Source organism: Triplophysa rosa, linkage group LG22 (assembly GCF_024868665.1).
Source record: "Triplophysa rosa linkage group LG22, Trosa_1v2, whole genome shotgun sequence".
Taxonomy (NCBI): Eukaryota; Metazoa; Chordata; class Actinopteri; order Cypriniformes; family Nemacheilidae; genus Triplophysa; species Triplophysa rosa.
This window is the reverse complement of record NC_079911.1, coordinates 13,331,866-13,349,800: the sequence shown is the minus strand read 5'-3', so window position 1 is coordinate 13,349,800 and position 17,935 is coordinate 13,331,866. Positions and strand designations below refer to the sequence as shown.

Below are 17,935 nucleotides of genomic sequence, written 5' to 3'. Positions count from 1 at the left end.
GGGAATGACCCTTTTCCAACAGCTCCTGCAGGAAGGACAGTATCAATGATACATCGCAAGATTCCGGGTCTGTGCCGCGGGCTGCACACCAGGTGGAAAAGACCACTTAAGGTTATAGAGTTGTCTCGTTGACGGCGCTCTAGCCTGAGAGATAGTATTCATGACACTCTACATTTAACTCGCCGTGACTATCAGCAGCGTGCAGGAAAACCCCGCATGAGTGACAAGTACGGCGCGGCATTTTACAACGCCGCAGGAAATTTGCTCAGAAAAATGCTCTTTTAGAGTCGCCGGATGGCGGCAGGGAAAAGACCGGCGCTGCTGGATAGCGAAGCCGCTGAGCAGGAGGTCGAATCCGCTGCAGGTGCTTTTCGACGGCGAAGCAATCAGTCCCAAGTAGCGAAGGTAGAGTCGTCGCTGAAGGAGAAGAGCTCTGAGGACACTGCGGGGGGGTGTCTGCTTATATAGCTATAATCCCTGCCCCCTTTGGCGGGCTCCATCGCCATAGGTCCGTGCAGCTTTGCTGCCATTGGTTTAAAGTTTTACTTTTCACAAACCAATGGCCATGCAGTTTCACTGGGTTATTGGAAAAAGCTTCAGCCATCGGAGAAAAAGGAGTTTTCCCCATAGCGTACTGCTACACAGTACGAGTGAAGTATCTTCAGGGAACTGGGTGGAAACAAATGTCTAGTCAGTCCAACATGCTTGTATTTCTCCATCATGGCTCGAACCTCACAAATAGGTCTGCCTGAGGCAGAACAGAGTACAGGAAACCATTAAGTAAGCTTTAACTCGCTGTCAGACAGAAGACAGTAACCTGTTCTGTGTCACTCAAGCGCAGTCAACACGCAGCTCACCGTACCTGCAGCTCTGAATAAACAGTGAATGTAGTTGTATGGGTCACAGCAAAGACTCATACCTTGGTCAAGCAGACCTCCTGACACCTTTCATGCAGTGTAAAGAAGCTACTTTGTGTCTGTGGTCTGTCAACCAGCATTTTAAAGCATACTGTTCTGATTCAAACCTTTCAAAAACAAAAACATTTTCTGACTCTGAGGAGAAATTTAAGCGATCTTTGCTCTTGCAAAAAAAGCATCATTCATGTCTGTATCATGTTCAGCAACAAGCTACTGAAAGGCTGAAGGGATTTGTTTAAATGTGTCACTAATGAATCACTTTGCAAATCATATTTTTTACAAGGAAAAAGTTCAGGCCAAACATTTAAATGACTTCCTTTAAGTTTCTCGTGTGGGAACATGGAACATATCTGAGCGGGAGGGAGAGAAAGAGAATGTCCAATGGACTGAATAAAAATAAAAATCACATGACTTATAGGACTGTAGAGTTGACTGTAAAGATCGCAAGAAGTCACAAGGTCATTAAATAACCCTACATTCAATGAATGAGATTCTGAATAATAGGGTGAACAAAAAAACAACAACAAGCCAAGCCTGTATCATCAAATGTCAATAAAGTTTTTTTTTCAATGGACTTTAACTAAATGTACCATTCAACCAGCAGCAACAGAACAACAAACAAAATTCTGAATCACTTGTACTGATTCCCACTCTGCTTTTTCCATATTTAGCGACAGTGACGTTCAAAATGGAGCAGCATGTTTGTTGTGAAGACAAAACTCTGGCTGAGATTAAAGTGATGAAGTTTAGACTCATGAACTTCCCGATCCACAATGGTCTTGATGGGTGAGCCACTGTGATTCTCTATCAGCGAAAATCTCTCGTTTAATCAGCTCCCGACATTTTTCTCATTTAAAGAATAAACTCCTATTAGCTGTTTACGTTTCGAATTGTTGCCGACAAGAATACAGGAAGCTTCTTTGGCTGATGTGCTGGGTTCATCCAGGAAAAGACAATCCTCGGCCGTATAGTAAGTTTGGGAGCTGTCTGGGAGCAGGAATGCCGATCTAGAACCAGACCGCTCCCTGTTGTCATTGCGTAAAAAATTGCGAAACTGATTCTGGATAAGCTTTGAGGTGCCCCTATCTGTTTTATGCCCTGTTTATAATTTTATCCTCAATTTCATTATCAAGCTGCATTGAGGGTGGCGTAACCTCTTCCCTAACCGTATTTGGGTTAGTGCGACTGGTTGCATAATATTTGATCGCTTTAAAACTTGTGAGGTAAACGGGCACTTTGCTGATGACACACACAGGGTCAATCATTTAGGAAATTGACAGCAAAAAAAGTCCAATTTAAGATGAAAAACAAAGTGGGCTTAAGTGGGGGTATAACATCTAAATGCAACTCTCCATTCACACACATAGCAGGGCAGCCATTCAGATCTCCAGGTGACCGTCATTTGATGCCCCTCAGGTCACATGGTACATTTGTACTGCGATCCTACACAGGTACACACACACACGCTCATATAAACCACTCGCATGACTCCACACAAGTTGATCCATGCCAAAGCGATCTGACGCCACAGAACAGCCCAGAGGGGTGACTTTGCTGCAGCGTGTAACATTTTATGCATGGGCACTGTAACCACACAGTGGGAGTGGATGAGCTGATTTGACAGGAGCGCTCGAAGGTACAAAATACACTCTCTGCATGAATCTCTACCTACATCTCAACGCTTTATGTAGATGCACAGACACAAAAGAGCTCAGATTTCTGTTCCTGAAGCCTAGAAACTGGGTCTAAAATAAACCAGAAATGGGTATCAAGCAACAGGAACACCAATAAAAAAGAGAGCACTTTAATCTACCATTAAAACAAACAACTGATCCAATATCCGCAGGTGCTTCGGACAGGGTGCAATTTCATATCCTGAGAATTGTTTTTAGCAAGAACCAGGAAGACAAACTATCCTTGAGACGAAATGTACCTGTAAACAACAGTTTGATCCATGTTTAACAAACAGGTGGTTATAAACGTCCAGCCGCCACCTAAAATGCCATTTGAAGAGATTATACTGTACAAGCAATACATCAAATCCTGAAATTGAGAAAGTTGATATATATTCCCCTCTTTTGCAATGGCCCTGTTCTTGCATTTGAAATAATTAAAGGTGCCATAGAATGGGAACTGTATTTACCTAGGCGTAGATGAATAATAAGAGGTCTGTACATGGAAATGACATATCGTAAGACGCAAACACCATTGTTTCCTCCTTATTGTGTAAATCGTGTGCGTGCAAAAGACCACTGAAAAACAGGCCAATCCCAATATAACACCGACTGTGACTGCATGCGTCATCTGTACAGTGCAAGCTTCTCAGTTATAAACTCATGCGCGTCTTCTTTACACAGCGCGAGCTGCGCAGACACGCGTCTTTATACAGTTATAAAGTCAGGTGGGTCTGATCTGTATTGTGCGAGTTTATATGCCCCTTAAGCCTTGTTTATATTTGTTTACAATGCAATTTGAAGCACAGAGCAGCGAGAGTCACATAACGAAAGTGAAAGGGACAGTTTTTCAAACCTGGAACCACATCAAACAGGCTTTGCTCAGCGTTTTGATACTGATTTAAGAAGGGGGTAATTCCGACTATATTACCATTAGAACCCGTGCCGCAAGCAGTAAGCAGCGATTTTATCCACTTCTTCCATTTCATGTCTGACAGTAGCGATCTGTTTGCTATGCGAGCTAGTGGCATGAGCCGCCAGCGAACCAGCCAATCAGAGCAGAGCTCAACATTAATATTCATAACCCTTCCAAATAAGGTAATGACAGACCTTTTCATTCTAGGGGCAAATCCTAGGGTTGTAAATGGACATGTAAAACCGATTCTGGGTCTTTTTTTTATTAATAAAGCCACATACCTTCTATGTAGATATCAGTGAAGAATATAACATGGTTTCAATTAATTCTTTGGCACCTTTAAAACTGGAACAGTTAAGCCAAAAAAGAAAATTCTGTCATTTACCTAACCCTCTTGTCATTTCAAACCTGTATAACTTTCTTTCTTCCGCAGAACACAAAAGAAGATATTCTGAAGAATGGCAGTATCCAAACAACAGCAGTACCCATTGACTTGCACTGGCTTTGTGTCCATACAATAGAAGTTAATGGGTACCAGCGTTGTTCGTTTACCAACATTCTTTAAAATATATTTTTTGTGTTCTGCATAATGAGGAAAATCCTACAGGTTTGAAATGACAAGGGTGAGTAAATTTTGACAGAATTTTTATTTTCGGGTGAACTATCCCTTTAAATAACCATCAATTCAGCACACGGTGTAGGACAAACGCTATACAATCTGGAATGACTTTTTACAAAACACCGCCTGCAGTTAAAGGAAGTAAAGCTACCCAATGAAAAACACAATGACTTTAATTCAATTCAGGCACAAATCTGCTAGTAGCTAGGTCTCGCATGTCTCAGAAGCGCAAAGATAAGTGTGTGCATGCCATTTGGTCGGGGCAGATTCTAGGAAGTGTCCATCATATTAAACATACTCATTTGAATGTGCGCCTAGAATAAGATCACACAGAAAACGCTTACACAGTAACGGGTCATGGAAGGGCAGCCAACATGACTTCAAGTCATAGAGATAAAACAATGGAAGGTTTGGTTGATCGTCAATAATACAGTCAATAAACCAGAAAACTAGTTTGTGGTGTAGCTAACATCAGGAGAACCAGCTTATGCAAACCTAAGAAATCATTAAATGACATCATATTTATATAAAAAAACTATTATTTAGGACTTTGACAAAACAACAGAGACTGTAAACATGTCTGAAAGATCAAACTAACACAAGCCAAGATCTAGGCCATGTCATAATACAGCAATATCAAGTTTACAGGACCAAACATTTTGCTCGTCCACACAGAACTAGAAAGTATGACAATTAAAATGCAATCACAGTCAATCAGAACATCATGAACAAGATTTTGGACCAGAGATGTCACAGTGGGCGGGGCTACCCAGCAAAACAGTGATTTACATTAAAGATAAAATGATATGATGACTAGATAAAATGACAATACCTGTAAACATAAACAGCACTACTACATGCTGCTGTAAACACTTTAGCAGTGTTCTGCAAATTCTCAGTTTATCATACATGTACACTTAAACCTGACTGATCTATTGTGATGAGAGGAACAAAATGTATGATGCATTAGACAATTCTCTAGAATGTCATATTTTTAACGAAGACAACTTGGTCTTGAATTGGTTTGGCTCTGTAATAAGCTGCAGACTCAATAAGACTTGGACAAACAGCTTGGAATGTGATCGGCTGAGACATCAGTGAGTGATGTGGAGTTCTTTTTTCTTTGTTAAAATCATCAGCTATTAAATCAATAAATACCAAAACCCGGTTTCATTTTGGCTTTGTAAAAGTACAAAGGACTTCATAATTTAATGGAATGGCGTTATGAATGTCCTTTTTTTTCAATCAAAATGTTTTCCCCAACTAAAACATGAAGCATAATGGAAACAATTGGTGGACATTTTGCAGCCAGCTGGTCATTTCGGAGGACAAGGGTAGTTCAAGAGGAATGTTCTCCCTACCCCGGAAACCCGGCCCAAATCAAAGGGGCTTGGGCTGCAGACTGAGCCATATCTATGTTCAAATCAAACAGAAGGAGAAATCAGACATGTTCCTATTTCTGTCTAGAAAGGAAACTCCAGGCACAGAATGGACTGATGTCCTGAAATACCTAAAAGACTCCGCCACACTCTTCACGCTACAGGACCTGACCTGAGGAACTTGTGAATCTTTTCGAAACTCTGAAGTTCTATGACACAGAGATGGACATGAAGAACTCTTTCTCTTAAGCATTGTAAAACATACTTCTCTAAAACTTATGAGAACATGTATATCTGTGCTTGACCTTAAGGTCAGCACTCCTCTCCTGTCCTTTAACACGCTCGGTCACCACGCATGCCAATCTGCATTGTCAAGACTGAGGTAAAAATAGTACCTCCCAAAGGAAATTAGTATTGTATGGTGGTAGTGAATGCAAAAGGGTGTAAGAAGCACTATGGTGGTCAAAGGCTCTTGATGTGGTCCAGCCTTCAATCTTGATTTCTCTTAAATGGCGGCACCACATTTATAAACATTTGTACAAAATTACAAGCCCACACGAACCAGTAAGAGTTATTTAACACATCCGCAATAAACAAAGAGATCAAAACCTTAACTACAAAAATAAGTTTGCAAACACAAAACTGTCAACTTCAGAACAAATTGCTGCTGATTCACTGCCACTGCAGTTTGTAATTCACACAAGTTAATCTAAAGACTCTACATCTCAAAAAACAGTTACACTTGTTATTCTTGAATCGCCGATATTATCAAGATGGTTCTAAATGAAGTAAGTGATCTCCTAGAGAAATGTAAGAAACGTGTTACGTGAACGAGACATTGTGAGAGGTGTCAGAGATTGTGAGCATCACTCACAGGAGACAATGTGACCACATAACATCGCCATATTTACAGAATTTGAATATTAAACGCTAGCTGAACATATGGATTTCATAAGGTTAGTTGCTGCTAGTCAGTTAAACCACTGTCCTCTAGAAACACTTAATTGCCTATATTATATGAAAGATAATTAAATTCTTACAATAACTTCCTCAATTTAGTTTTAGACTCATGGTTCTTCATGGCCATGGTTTTTCTATAACTTTTCTAACGTATTAGATAGTAATGTTTAAAAACTATTTTATAGACAACAACACGCACAAAGAACAACGTCTAGCTGGTGGTATTTTTGAGTGAGACATAACAGCAAAATCCTTGCATGAACTGGGAAACCTTGCATGAACTTGACAGGTCATGACTGCAAGTCAAAATGTTAAACTGATCTCCCTGATATTCCTAAATTGTCATGACTGCTGGAAACGTTTACAGTTAACCTTAAGCTTTACAAAAAAAAACAGAAACTAGCATTTGGGTCACACTATGGCACTATTTTTTCTCATGTTTTCATATTGCATTATTCAGAGTGAACTCAAACACTGACAACTAAGAACCCATGTTACATAAATATACAACTTGAAGTCTTTAGCCTACAGTATAACTTATCCACAAACTCAGTCAGATTTGTGAATGGATATACATAACTCAACATGCACCTTTTAACCACAAAGTGTCCTGACTAAACAGCAGATGGGCTTGTTTTTTAAATGCGGTTAATTATTAGTTAACCGGTTAAATCATTAAATGGACAGCACTGTAATTATGCCTGCTAATCTGCATATTGCTATAAAAAATACGCAAAGATAATTTGCAATGGCTTGTCTTTAAATGTAAAGGTTGTTGGAGACAGAGCTTTGGCTGTTTAAACAACACGAACTATTATAAACGTGAAGCTCACGCAGGCCTCGAGCCCCGAACCTCTCGTTCCCAGGGCGACGAGTGACTGACGTAACTTACTACCGCGGGTCCGATCGCAACATTAACGATTCCCGTGACACTTACAATCCAAATGTTTCTTCTTTGGCCCCATGACTTCGTGCGTGGTCGCCTTGCACACCGTTTTGGACACTGCGGAACCGGTAACGCTGTGTTGCGCTGCAGCAATCCTGTCCGTTATGCTCTGTCCAGACATCTTCGCAGATTTAAACAAACAGAAAAAGGAGAAAACAAAAAAGAGGGGGAAATCTGTTTGGGCTTTTAAATCCGACTACAATGCTGGCAGTCCCTGGGATGTGCACAATTTCGCCACCTGACAGGGAGAAGAAACGAGAGCGAATGAAGAATTTAAATGGGTGAGATAATAGTTCCATCCACCGCTTCAGATACTCCAAATGAAGTTTGCTGTGTGTGAAGTCAGCTGATCCCGGCATATACGTACCAAACGTTTCCTCTTCTATTAAAAACGTACTCTCTCTCTCAATCCCTCTGTCACGCACTCTCCCTCTCCCACCGTCTCTCTCTCTTTCTAACTCCCCCTTTCCTTCTCAGATGCTCTCCTCTCGGATCTCGCCTCCCCCTGCTGGGTCTAGAAGGACTGGAGGTTTGTAGGAAAATGGCGGGTCTGTTTCCTCTTTTTAGACGATCCTCCCAAGGTTTATATGGATGCTTTATGGTTTGTGCGAATGGACGCCATGCTGGCTCTAAACTCGCAGACGGCGAATCGGTCTGTACTAAAAGAAAACGGGGAGCTTTTACCATAGGCTTTGACTGTTGATCCAAAATGGCTGCTCAAGATGGACAGTTGCTGTGTATTATCTACCGAGTTCCGCTACTGAAACAGGTGACACGTCATGTGACGATATTCGTCCAAACACATTCACGGTTTTACACCCATGTTATTTCATTTTTACAACTTTACGGTGCGTTCTAAACGGGATATATCGCCCTCCGAATGGCCCTTCGGGAAGGGGACAGCATACACAACGTCACTCCAAATAAAGAGAAAATTACGTTGTTTTTATTGCTTCTTTTGTAGGGCATAGGGTATGGAGTATGGAGGACCGGGAGTACCGAATAGAAATAAAATGAAGAATCAATTGATCAATTTAATAATTAAAACATAAAATGTAAACAAAATAAATTACTTTTTAAATTGAGAAATTAATAGACTTTTTAAAAAATGGTTTATTTAATTTGTGTTTTGAAATTTAGTTTAATGGAACAATAAAATATTAAATTTAAACAAATCATTTTTAAATGTATAAATAAATAGATACATTTGAAACTGTTTATTTAATTCATGCTTTAAAATGTAAAAAATAAAACAATAAAAAGTTCATTAATAAATCATTCTAAATGCACATTTTAAATCGCTTTTTAAAAAAGCATTTGCCAAATGCTTTTCTCTCTCTATTTGCCAGTTGCTTTTCTTTGTCGTTTTGCCAAATTCTTTTCTTTATCCATTTGTCAATCGAGTCAAAAAAATGTCATTGGACAGTGCACACGTGGGGGGCAACCAATCAGCTTTCGGCTCAGTTTTAGGATACACCCCCCTCTCTCACATGCCATACTAAGGCTGAATCCGAAATCGCATACTCAATGAGTAGGTACTTAATTTCAGTAGGTACGTGCTAAATGGGTACGTACTGTTTTCCCTGAATGGGTAAACAGTGTAGTATGAATGCGATTGGCCGTTGTCCGCCATATTGATGATCTTCTTTTCCTTTTTAATGGCAGGGAGCAAATTACGTTTGTGGTGCATATCCGCCACCTACTGTACTGGAGTGTACATGGGCCAGAGATTAACCACGTGATGTAATAACAAGCGCAACAACTTAATTTATGAGAGACAGGTGCATTAACATCAGTAATGCTATAACTTTACCTTCCATGAGTTTTCCAAGCATTTGCAACATGTTTGTAATGCCTTCACAAAGGAGACGATCTCGCCTTAGGAGAGCACTGCTGATTTTATTGTCAAGAAATATAAGTTTTACATTTATTACATTTAGCAGACGCTTTTATCCAAAGCGACTTACATTGCATTATCCTATACATTTATACATAGGCATGTGCAATCCCCTGGGATTGTCGAACCCACAACCTTGCATTGTTAACGCAATGCTCTTACCACTGAGCTACAGGAAATGCATTCTAGTTTGAAGACGCGTGTGGAGCTCCCCTTTAAGATAGACATATTAAAACACTTCAGTTTCTCATCAAAATCACAAATGTACTTTACGATCTAGTATCTTACAGGTTAACTTTACGCTACAGCACTTTAACAAATGCGACTGCAACGCAAAGAAAAGCGTCGCAGTTCTCCGCCATGCTGCTGTATAAACTTATCCTGTCCCGTGGGCTCATGGGATAGAGAAGTATCCCAAGTATCTGTCGCTGGGTGCTTCAGAATGTGGGCATTCAGTAAGCCATCCGGGAATTTCTAACCTACTCTTTTATGAATACTGAGGATTCGGACATACTATATTGTTTTCTCTTAATATATAGTAGGTAAGTAGGCATATTCGGATGCAACAGTAGTATACACACGCAACAGTAGTATACACACGTCCAAATCTCGCGAGAAACAGTGTACCAGCCGGGAATTTCTCGCCTACTGTTTTATGAAGACCGAGGTTTCGGACATACTATTCGTTCACCTACTGCTTTTTGCCTACTATAGTATGACAGTATGCGATTTCTGATTCAGCCTAAGTAAATGTAAGGCGGAATTTCATTGGACAGCAAGAAAGACCTACTGCCATTAAAACAGTAACGTTATACTTTGCGCGCCATAACTACATAACATGGCAGAAGTTAATTTTCGGACACAGCATACAGTATGTGAACAAGCAAACAGACAAAAACTCAAATTAAAGCGTGGTCGCACATCTAATGAGATGGGCAGCGCAGTGGTCTCAACTCTGGCCCAAGAGATCCACTCCCCTAACGAGCTCAGCCCCAACCCTCATAAAAAGATTGCGTATCACATTAAAGTACAGAAAGAGTGATTCTAGTGCAAACTGCTTTGTATGCTTTTAAATCGCTCTCGCGATACATTAATGTGATACACCAAGCAATCTGCGCAGCCCCGCATTAACTATGCGTTCACACCTCCAGCGACTCTGTCGCTGTGTGTCGCTAGTCTCTTGCTACGAGGTCGTTAGTTGCTTTGGAACAAAACCTGCGGTTACTGACGAGAGACGGATGACAATGAGCTCCGCTGCTTTACTCCTATTGGTTGTCGCTGCCGAAAGCAGCTCATCATTTGCATAAAGTTGAGCAAATCTAAATCTAAAATTCCTTTAAACAAAATTTTAAAACACATATTAAATAAACCATTTTAAAATGTCTATTAATTTCTCAATTCAAAAAGTAATTTATTTTGTTTACATTTTTATGTTTTAATTATTAAATTGATCAATTGATTCATTTTATTTCTAATCGGCACTCCCGGTCCTCCATAATAGGGATAATCACTTCGGAATGGAACACAGAAAGGCCTATCAGAGTTTACTCGTGTTTGTAGGACCAGTGGAATTGAATTGTGGAATTTGTAGTTTTTAGTAGTTGCAGATGCAATAATTTAGTTTAAGTATACATATTTTTTACATTGACAATTATTTTATTTCAAAACTCTTGAATGACTTGCCTTTATTTAGCCTACACCTGCATATTTTAGATAGATCACTCAATATACAGAAAGATAAACATTTTCTTAAAGTATTGACTTAAGAAATGACAAAAGTATATAACGTAAAAAAAAACTTAAATTCCAATTAAATAAAATGCACAACTTTTCATTTTTACATTTCCTGAAAAGCAGATTTTTATCTTTCCTTAAATGACTGTAAAGGGAGACACCTAGTGATAAGAAAAAACATTACCTAAAAAGTATTGGATGCTTTTAAAGGGATACTTCACCCAAAAATGAAAATTCTGTCATCATTTTCTTCGGGTTGTTCCAAATCTGCATTAATTTCTTTGTTCTGATGAACACAGAGAAAGATATTTGGAAGAATGCTTATAACCAGACATATCTTGCCCCCCATTGACTCCCATATTTTTTTTCTACTATGATAGTCAATGGGGGACAAAATCTGTCTAAGCATTCTCTCAAATATCTTTCTCTATGTTCATCCGAACAAAGACATTTATACAGATTTGGAACAACTCGAAGGTAACTATATGTATTAGCTTGAATTAGGCTATTACATAACTGTTATTATTAAATAACTAATTTACACTACTGTAGAGAATTATACTCGTGTGTTAAAATAAGTAACTTGTAAAATATGTATCTCTACTTTATGTGTGTACTTTGTTCTGCCCTGAAAGCTCCTGTCACCAAGTCATTATCCTTGTGTGTAAACATATTTGTTAATAAAGCTCTTTCTGTCTTCTGTAATTTGTGAAGCACAAGTCAGTCCATGAACCTGTCTCTGAAAATAGCTAAATTAAATGAACATTCTATTTATTGGTCTGTATTACCAAAAAATGACAAATAACATTTCATTATCAACCAAACAAACTGTACAGAGTTTTTTTAAATAAACATTCGAAAGTTGTCTGAATTGTTTTTTATTAGATGTTTTCCTCTTCAGCTGTTTCAGAGAATGATCTTCATGTCATTATTCCTCAAGATAGCCCCAATTGTTCCTTGAAAGCATATTTGATATGTTCATGATCTAAAGCATCCCTATATTTAGCTCTGTGGTGAAATTAAATGAAACTCAAGCTGAGGAATGGCAGAGAAAATACAGTCAAAGATCTCACAGAGGTAATAGGTAGATTGAATGCCCAGAAGATGAGCCTCTAAAGCACAATGACAAACAGTGATCAATTTCAGGAAGAAGGCTCGTCCTTGTTAAATGGGCAGAGCAGATTCACTTGCATCATCATCAACCCATAAGTGACATCACTGTTCGGTATATTATCCAGCAGGGGGCGATATGCACGTACTTGTTCTTGTGTCCTTATCGTTTAGCAGGTTACAGACATTCTTTACATATTATACTGGAAAAGAAATGTAGTGTATTTATTTTATATAACCTTTAGCATTCTTTGGCATGAAATCTATAAAATATGCAATATTATACATAGCATGTATACCTACTACTACAGTATCTAATTATAATAACAATTATATTTTATTATTAAAGAAAAAGCTGCAGTTTGAAAAAACTCTCCTTAACTAGAAATTCTTTATTCTAACACACTTTAGTTTTGTTTTTGTTTTTTATGAATCTCAGTCGAGGTTTGTGTCTAAGCAGAAAGAGCTTGTTATAGATATGGCTTATAATGAGAGGGTGCGTCCCTCAGGTCTGAAATACCCCATGGCTTGTGTTTCACACATAGACAATAAGGCATCCTGTGATTTCTGCCACCTGGGACCCGGGACACCGCTTTTCTGTCTGTGCAGTACCACAGAGATCTCTCACACTTCCCTCAAACGCTTTGCTGTGTTCGGCACTAAACCCACTCATGCCTCAGCATGATTTTACACTGTAGTGTTTATAAACTGTAGTTCATTTAACACATTTAATAGAATGAACACAGAAAAAATAAAATTGTACATTTATCATTATGGAATCTCTAGCAACTTCATTTAATCAATTTACATGCACTTAGATAAGATGTTGATATTCTTAAGTCTTTTCTTAAATTAAAACCATTGCTTCAGATTATTCAAATGTAAAAAAATACTCTGGTAACACTTTACAATAAGGTGCTATTAGTTAACATTAGTAAATGCATTGGCTAACATTAGCTAAAAATGAACAGTTTAGTTTTTCCAGCATTTAATAATCCTTGTTAATGTTAGTTCATGTTAATACAGTTATTCATGTTAGTTCATGGTGCATTAACTAATGTTAACAGTGACAACATTTGATTTTGATAATGTATTAGTAAATGCTGAAATTACTATAAATTCATATTGATAAATGCTGTAGAAGTATTGTTCATTGTTGGTTTATGTTAGCTAATGCTTAAACTGATTGTTAACAAATAGCACCTTATTGTAAAGTGTTACCAATACTTTTAATAAGTAAAGGGTGTTGTTTCCAATAATAAATATTGGGCAATAAAGTAAAACCAATAATTGAATGTGTCCTTCAACGATGTCTATGATAAATGCCTCAGATACCATGTACACATTATTTACTTTCACTGAGAAAAATAACACACTTCTAAATACTCACCTAAATGGATTTAGCTTAAAACATTACAAGTTTACAAAATGGGTCATTGAAAGGGTGTGAGGAGAAAAGTGATATAGATGTCAGATGCTTTGTGGACATGGATACTGTTTTTTCTATAGCATGTGTCTATATCCCCCTAGATAGGATGAAGGATGCATACAGTAGATGTCAAGCATTTTTTTTTGTAAGCAAAAATCCAATTTAAACAGAGGCAGTGGCTGGGCGACAGTTTGAATGTTCGCTCTGCTGACAGGAAAATAGGTGACCAAGCTGACTGCAGTGACAGACAAAACAATCTAGTGCAAAGAAAAAAGACGTTTTCATCTGCACTACCTGACACAGAGGCCAGAAGCCCGTCACTGATGAGATACACACTGACAAACAACCTTCCTGCTCTCTCTCTCTCTCTCTCTCTCTCTCTCTCTCTCTCTCTCACACACACACACACACACACACACGCACGCGCACGCGCGCACGCACACGCACATGTCTGGTTTACGATCCCCGTGGGGACAGTCCATAGGCGTAATGTTTTTTATACTGTACAAACTGTATATTCTATCCCCTATCCCTAAACCTAAAGATCATAGAACACTTTTTGCATTTTTAGATTTTTAAAAAATATTGTTCTGTACAATTTATTAGCTTTTTTGCCCATGGGCAAAACACACACACACGCATGCACACCTTTATAATTATAAACACTAGTGTTGTTCCCAAATTAGAAGTGTACATACAAAGCATGTCACAAAACTTTTTAGAAATCATTTCGCCTGTGATCTGTCCCTGCATTTCAGACTCCTTTTAATATTAAAATGACTTTTTGGCATGCACATAATGTTTTGTAAAACCTGATTTAGACATCATCCATCTTTCTCATCTCTGTCGAATTACAACATTAAAAGCCAATTTGTGCCCCTGAATCATTTCCGTTAGATATCAAATCAAATTTACATCATAATAAGTTGGATGACTATGCCTCCAGTTAAAAAGCTTATGAATAAACATTGCACAATTAAACAACAAAGGGAGCAGATTTTTTGACGGAGTCAGAAGCAATTAGTAAAACTGGTAACTTGAAATACCTTCAAAAAGGCCATCGGAGGTTAATTCCCTCACTCATTTGCCATGCAATTTTACTTTTATATCTCTTATCCTTTCTTTCTCTGAGCTACATGACCCTGTCTGCCGGAAAGCCATGACAACAAAACAGAGACAGATTGCTCACAGTTAGGAATTCCTAACGGGCTGCAGTGATTGATGCAGTGGGCCCGACACCTGCTTGCCAAGCAAATGATGGCATTTCACACAGCCAGGAGAAAAACAGTAATTACTCGTATCCTGTTAAAGAAGAGCCACATATTCACAAAACTACAGGCTGATTTTGGCTAAACATATCCAAATATTAGAGAGGATGCTCAAATATTGCTGCTTAGACAAAGTTTAGATATAATATTGTCTTTACTGTACCTCAACAGTGTCTTTTGTCAGCCTCCTATTGTATTAAGCTTTTGACCATAACCTCCTAATGACCCAGATAATTCAATCTGCTTTTCATAAAGTGATGATAAATAAAGAAATAGGAAAAAGCAAGACAGTCTGCATCCGAAAGCCAGGCACATCAAAGAAGTGCATGCATTATGTTGTGTACAGTAAGTTATTCATGTATTCATAAACAATAAATTGTCAGTGCTGGTGGTTTTGATATCAAGTTTAGATGTGAACTGATACCATTTCATAATTCTATTCAACTCAAGAGATCCTCTCTTTAAAGATGTTACAGGGATTCACCCAAAAATGAAAATTCAGTTGTTATTTACTCACCCTCTTGTTTCAAATCTGTACGATTTTCTTTCTACTGCAAAACACAAAAGGAGATATTCTGAAGAATGTTGGTAACCGAATAATGGTGGTACCATTCACTTTAACTGTATGGACACAAAACCAATGCAAATTAAAGGGGGTCGCTGTTCGGTTACACATTCTTCAAAATATTTTCTTTTGTGTTCTGTAGAGGAAAAATGGAAATTGTCCATTTTCTCAGCTGTTATTTTTTATTTGACTTATCTCCAGAACTAGTGCTTCACAAATGTGCACACACAGAAAGATCACAACTGAGATGTCTTTAACACCTCCATCATCAAAGTATCTTTTTATTCACCATCTCAATGAAAAATCTCCTGCGTCTCACATTTTTCATTTAAAAAAGTGCCCCAGTAAACATGTAGGCTATCTCCTAAAGATTTTTTAAAACATTTTCATATTAGTCAAGCATGCAATCAAAAGTCGGAGATTACAGTATAAACTTATTATCAAATTATTCCAAAACCAAATAATAGATGTGTTCTCCATAAAAAATGAATTACTTGTATAGTACATCAACTATTGTCACATTTCATTTGAATTTTAGTTGATACTTTAAAAAGTCATACCCGAGAACTCCACTGTGTCTCCCATCTATAACAGAGAAACCTCAGAGCAACAGGCATGCATTAAAGTGATAGTTCACCCAAAAATGAAAATTCTGTCTTCATTTACTCATCCTGGAGTTATACAAATCTGAATAGATTTCTTTGTTCTGATGAACACAGAGAAAGATATTTAGAAGAAAACCTAACAGTTCTTGGCCACCATTGACTAGTAGGAAAACAATTCTTTGCAAAGTTAAATTCTTTTTAAAAAATAAAATTCTGTTGAACACAAAAGAAGATGTTTTGAAGAATGTAGGAAAGTAAACAGTCCTGGGACACTTTTGACTACCATCTTCATTTTTCCTACTATGATAGTCAATGGTGGCCAAGAACTATTTGGTTACAAGCATTCTTCCAAATATCTTTCTGTGTTCGCCAGAACAGAGAAATGAATACAGATTTGGAACAACTTGAGGGTAAGTAAATGATGACAGATTTTTTTTTGGGTGAACTGTCCCATTAATACATGTCAAAAATTATTCCGTAATAATTACGCCAGCTGTTATCTTGCCAAGTTGAATAAGAGACAGACACAGTCACACTGATAAACAACAATATGACCTCCATATAAAGAATTCAAGTGTGAAAAATGAAAGATTGACATTTGCTGGAACAGCATAAATAGAGATAGTTATCACAAGGACTCAATTGCTCTACCAGGCCAACAATTCCCTTCTTTACAATCCCTTCCATCTGAAGGAAGTCCAAGACACGAGACAAACTTCACCAGAGCAGCCAAGTCCTGGCGAAGGTGCTTGAAGTGTGTTTCCATAATAACAGGCTTTCAGATTTATGATTTTATGATGGCAGAACATAACTACCTGTGGTATATGATGTTTTGGAGTTGAAGCTCACCTGTAGGCTTTTATCCAGGGTGCAACTGCATATTTTCGGAGGGGTATGCAAGATCAGTTTTGGCAATCCCTGCACCTGCCACCCCAGTATAGAAAACACACAACAAATAAAAAATCCTTAGACAAGTTGTATATTACATTTGGAGTCATTCTAGTTATAGGCCTACTGTATTTTAAATCATGTGAAGGTGACAATCAGATTTGCATAACAGATGCATAAAGGTTTACTTTTAAATAAACACTTTTACAGAAACACTGCTTCACAGTGTAACAGATACACAATTCTGAAAAGATAAATAACACCTGAAAACTAATAAAACAATGGAGTAAATAGTAAAAGTAGGCTACATAAAGTTAATGCTCAGACATACACAATAAATAATCGGACGATTGTTTTTTCGATTAATTGGATAAAAAGCTAAACAATTTTTAATTTTAACTTTTGCTTATAATAACTAAATAAAACCCCAAATAAGGGTGTTTATTGTATTCTTTTAAATGTGGGTTTCACTTACATAATCTAGAATTTTTACATTTAGCCTAATACCTTTAATAAAAAAGCTTGTCCAGTTTTAAACAATAAAACTTCTTATATCCCAAATATAAGTAGCAATTGAGTTGTAGCCCATTAGAGATGTGCTGGTCATGAAATGTGTCACGGATTGCGTGAGGAGAACCCAATTGCAGGCAGGCGGGAGTGAAGGGGTTAACAAATGACTTTTTATTTTCAAAAAATGTAAAACAAAAACCCACGGTGGGGAAAACAAGACACGATAACAAGAGAAATGATATAACAGGTAAACAGGAACATAAACTGACTAAACTAAACTAACAAAGATTAAGTACAACACTAGACCAAATACAATAAACTAACACTAACTAGACTTACTGAAAGATCACATACAGGAACAGGACCACGAGCATAGGCCAGGAACTGAACAGCACAAGGCATACATACACACACAATGACCGAACACAGGACAATGAAACATGAGGGCATTAAATAGGCAAGACAAATGAGGGATAATTACACAGGGCAGGTGAGGAACATTAGACATGAGAGGGAAGC

General features: G+C 37.9%; 1 protein-coding gene across 8 annotated transcripts in view; it reads right to left on the bottom strand.

Annotated features, from left to right (window-relative positions):
• Window positions 1–8,295, bottom strand: part of picalma (phosphatidylinositol binding clathrin assembly protein a) — a 38,020-nt gene extending 29,725 nt beyond the window's left edge. Inside the window, exons 1-2 of one of the 8 annotated variants that reach the window (XM_057320480.1) lie at window positions 7,778–8,295; window positions 7,402–7,648 (exon numbers count right to left, since the gene is read on the bottom strand). In XM_057320480.1, the coding sequence (XP_057176463.1) occupies window positions 7,402–7,531 (130 nt within the window). In that variant the 5' untranslated portion in view covers window positions 7,532–7,648; window positions 7,778–8,295. The remainder of the gene's footprint in view (window positions 1–7,401; window positions 7,649–7,777) is intronic. The other 7 variants (XM_057320481.1, XM_057320487.1, XM_057320482.1 and 4 more) reach the window with 7 other exon arrangements.
• Window positions 8,296–17,935: the final 9,640 nt, after the last annotated feature.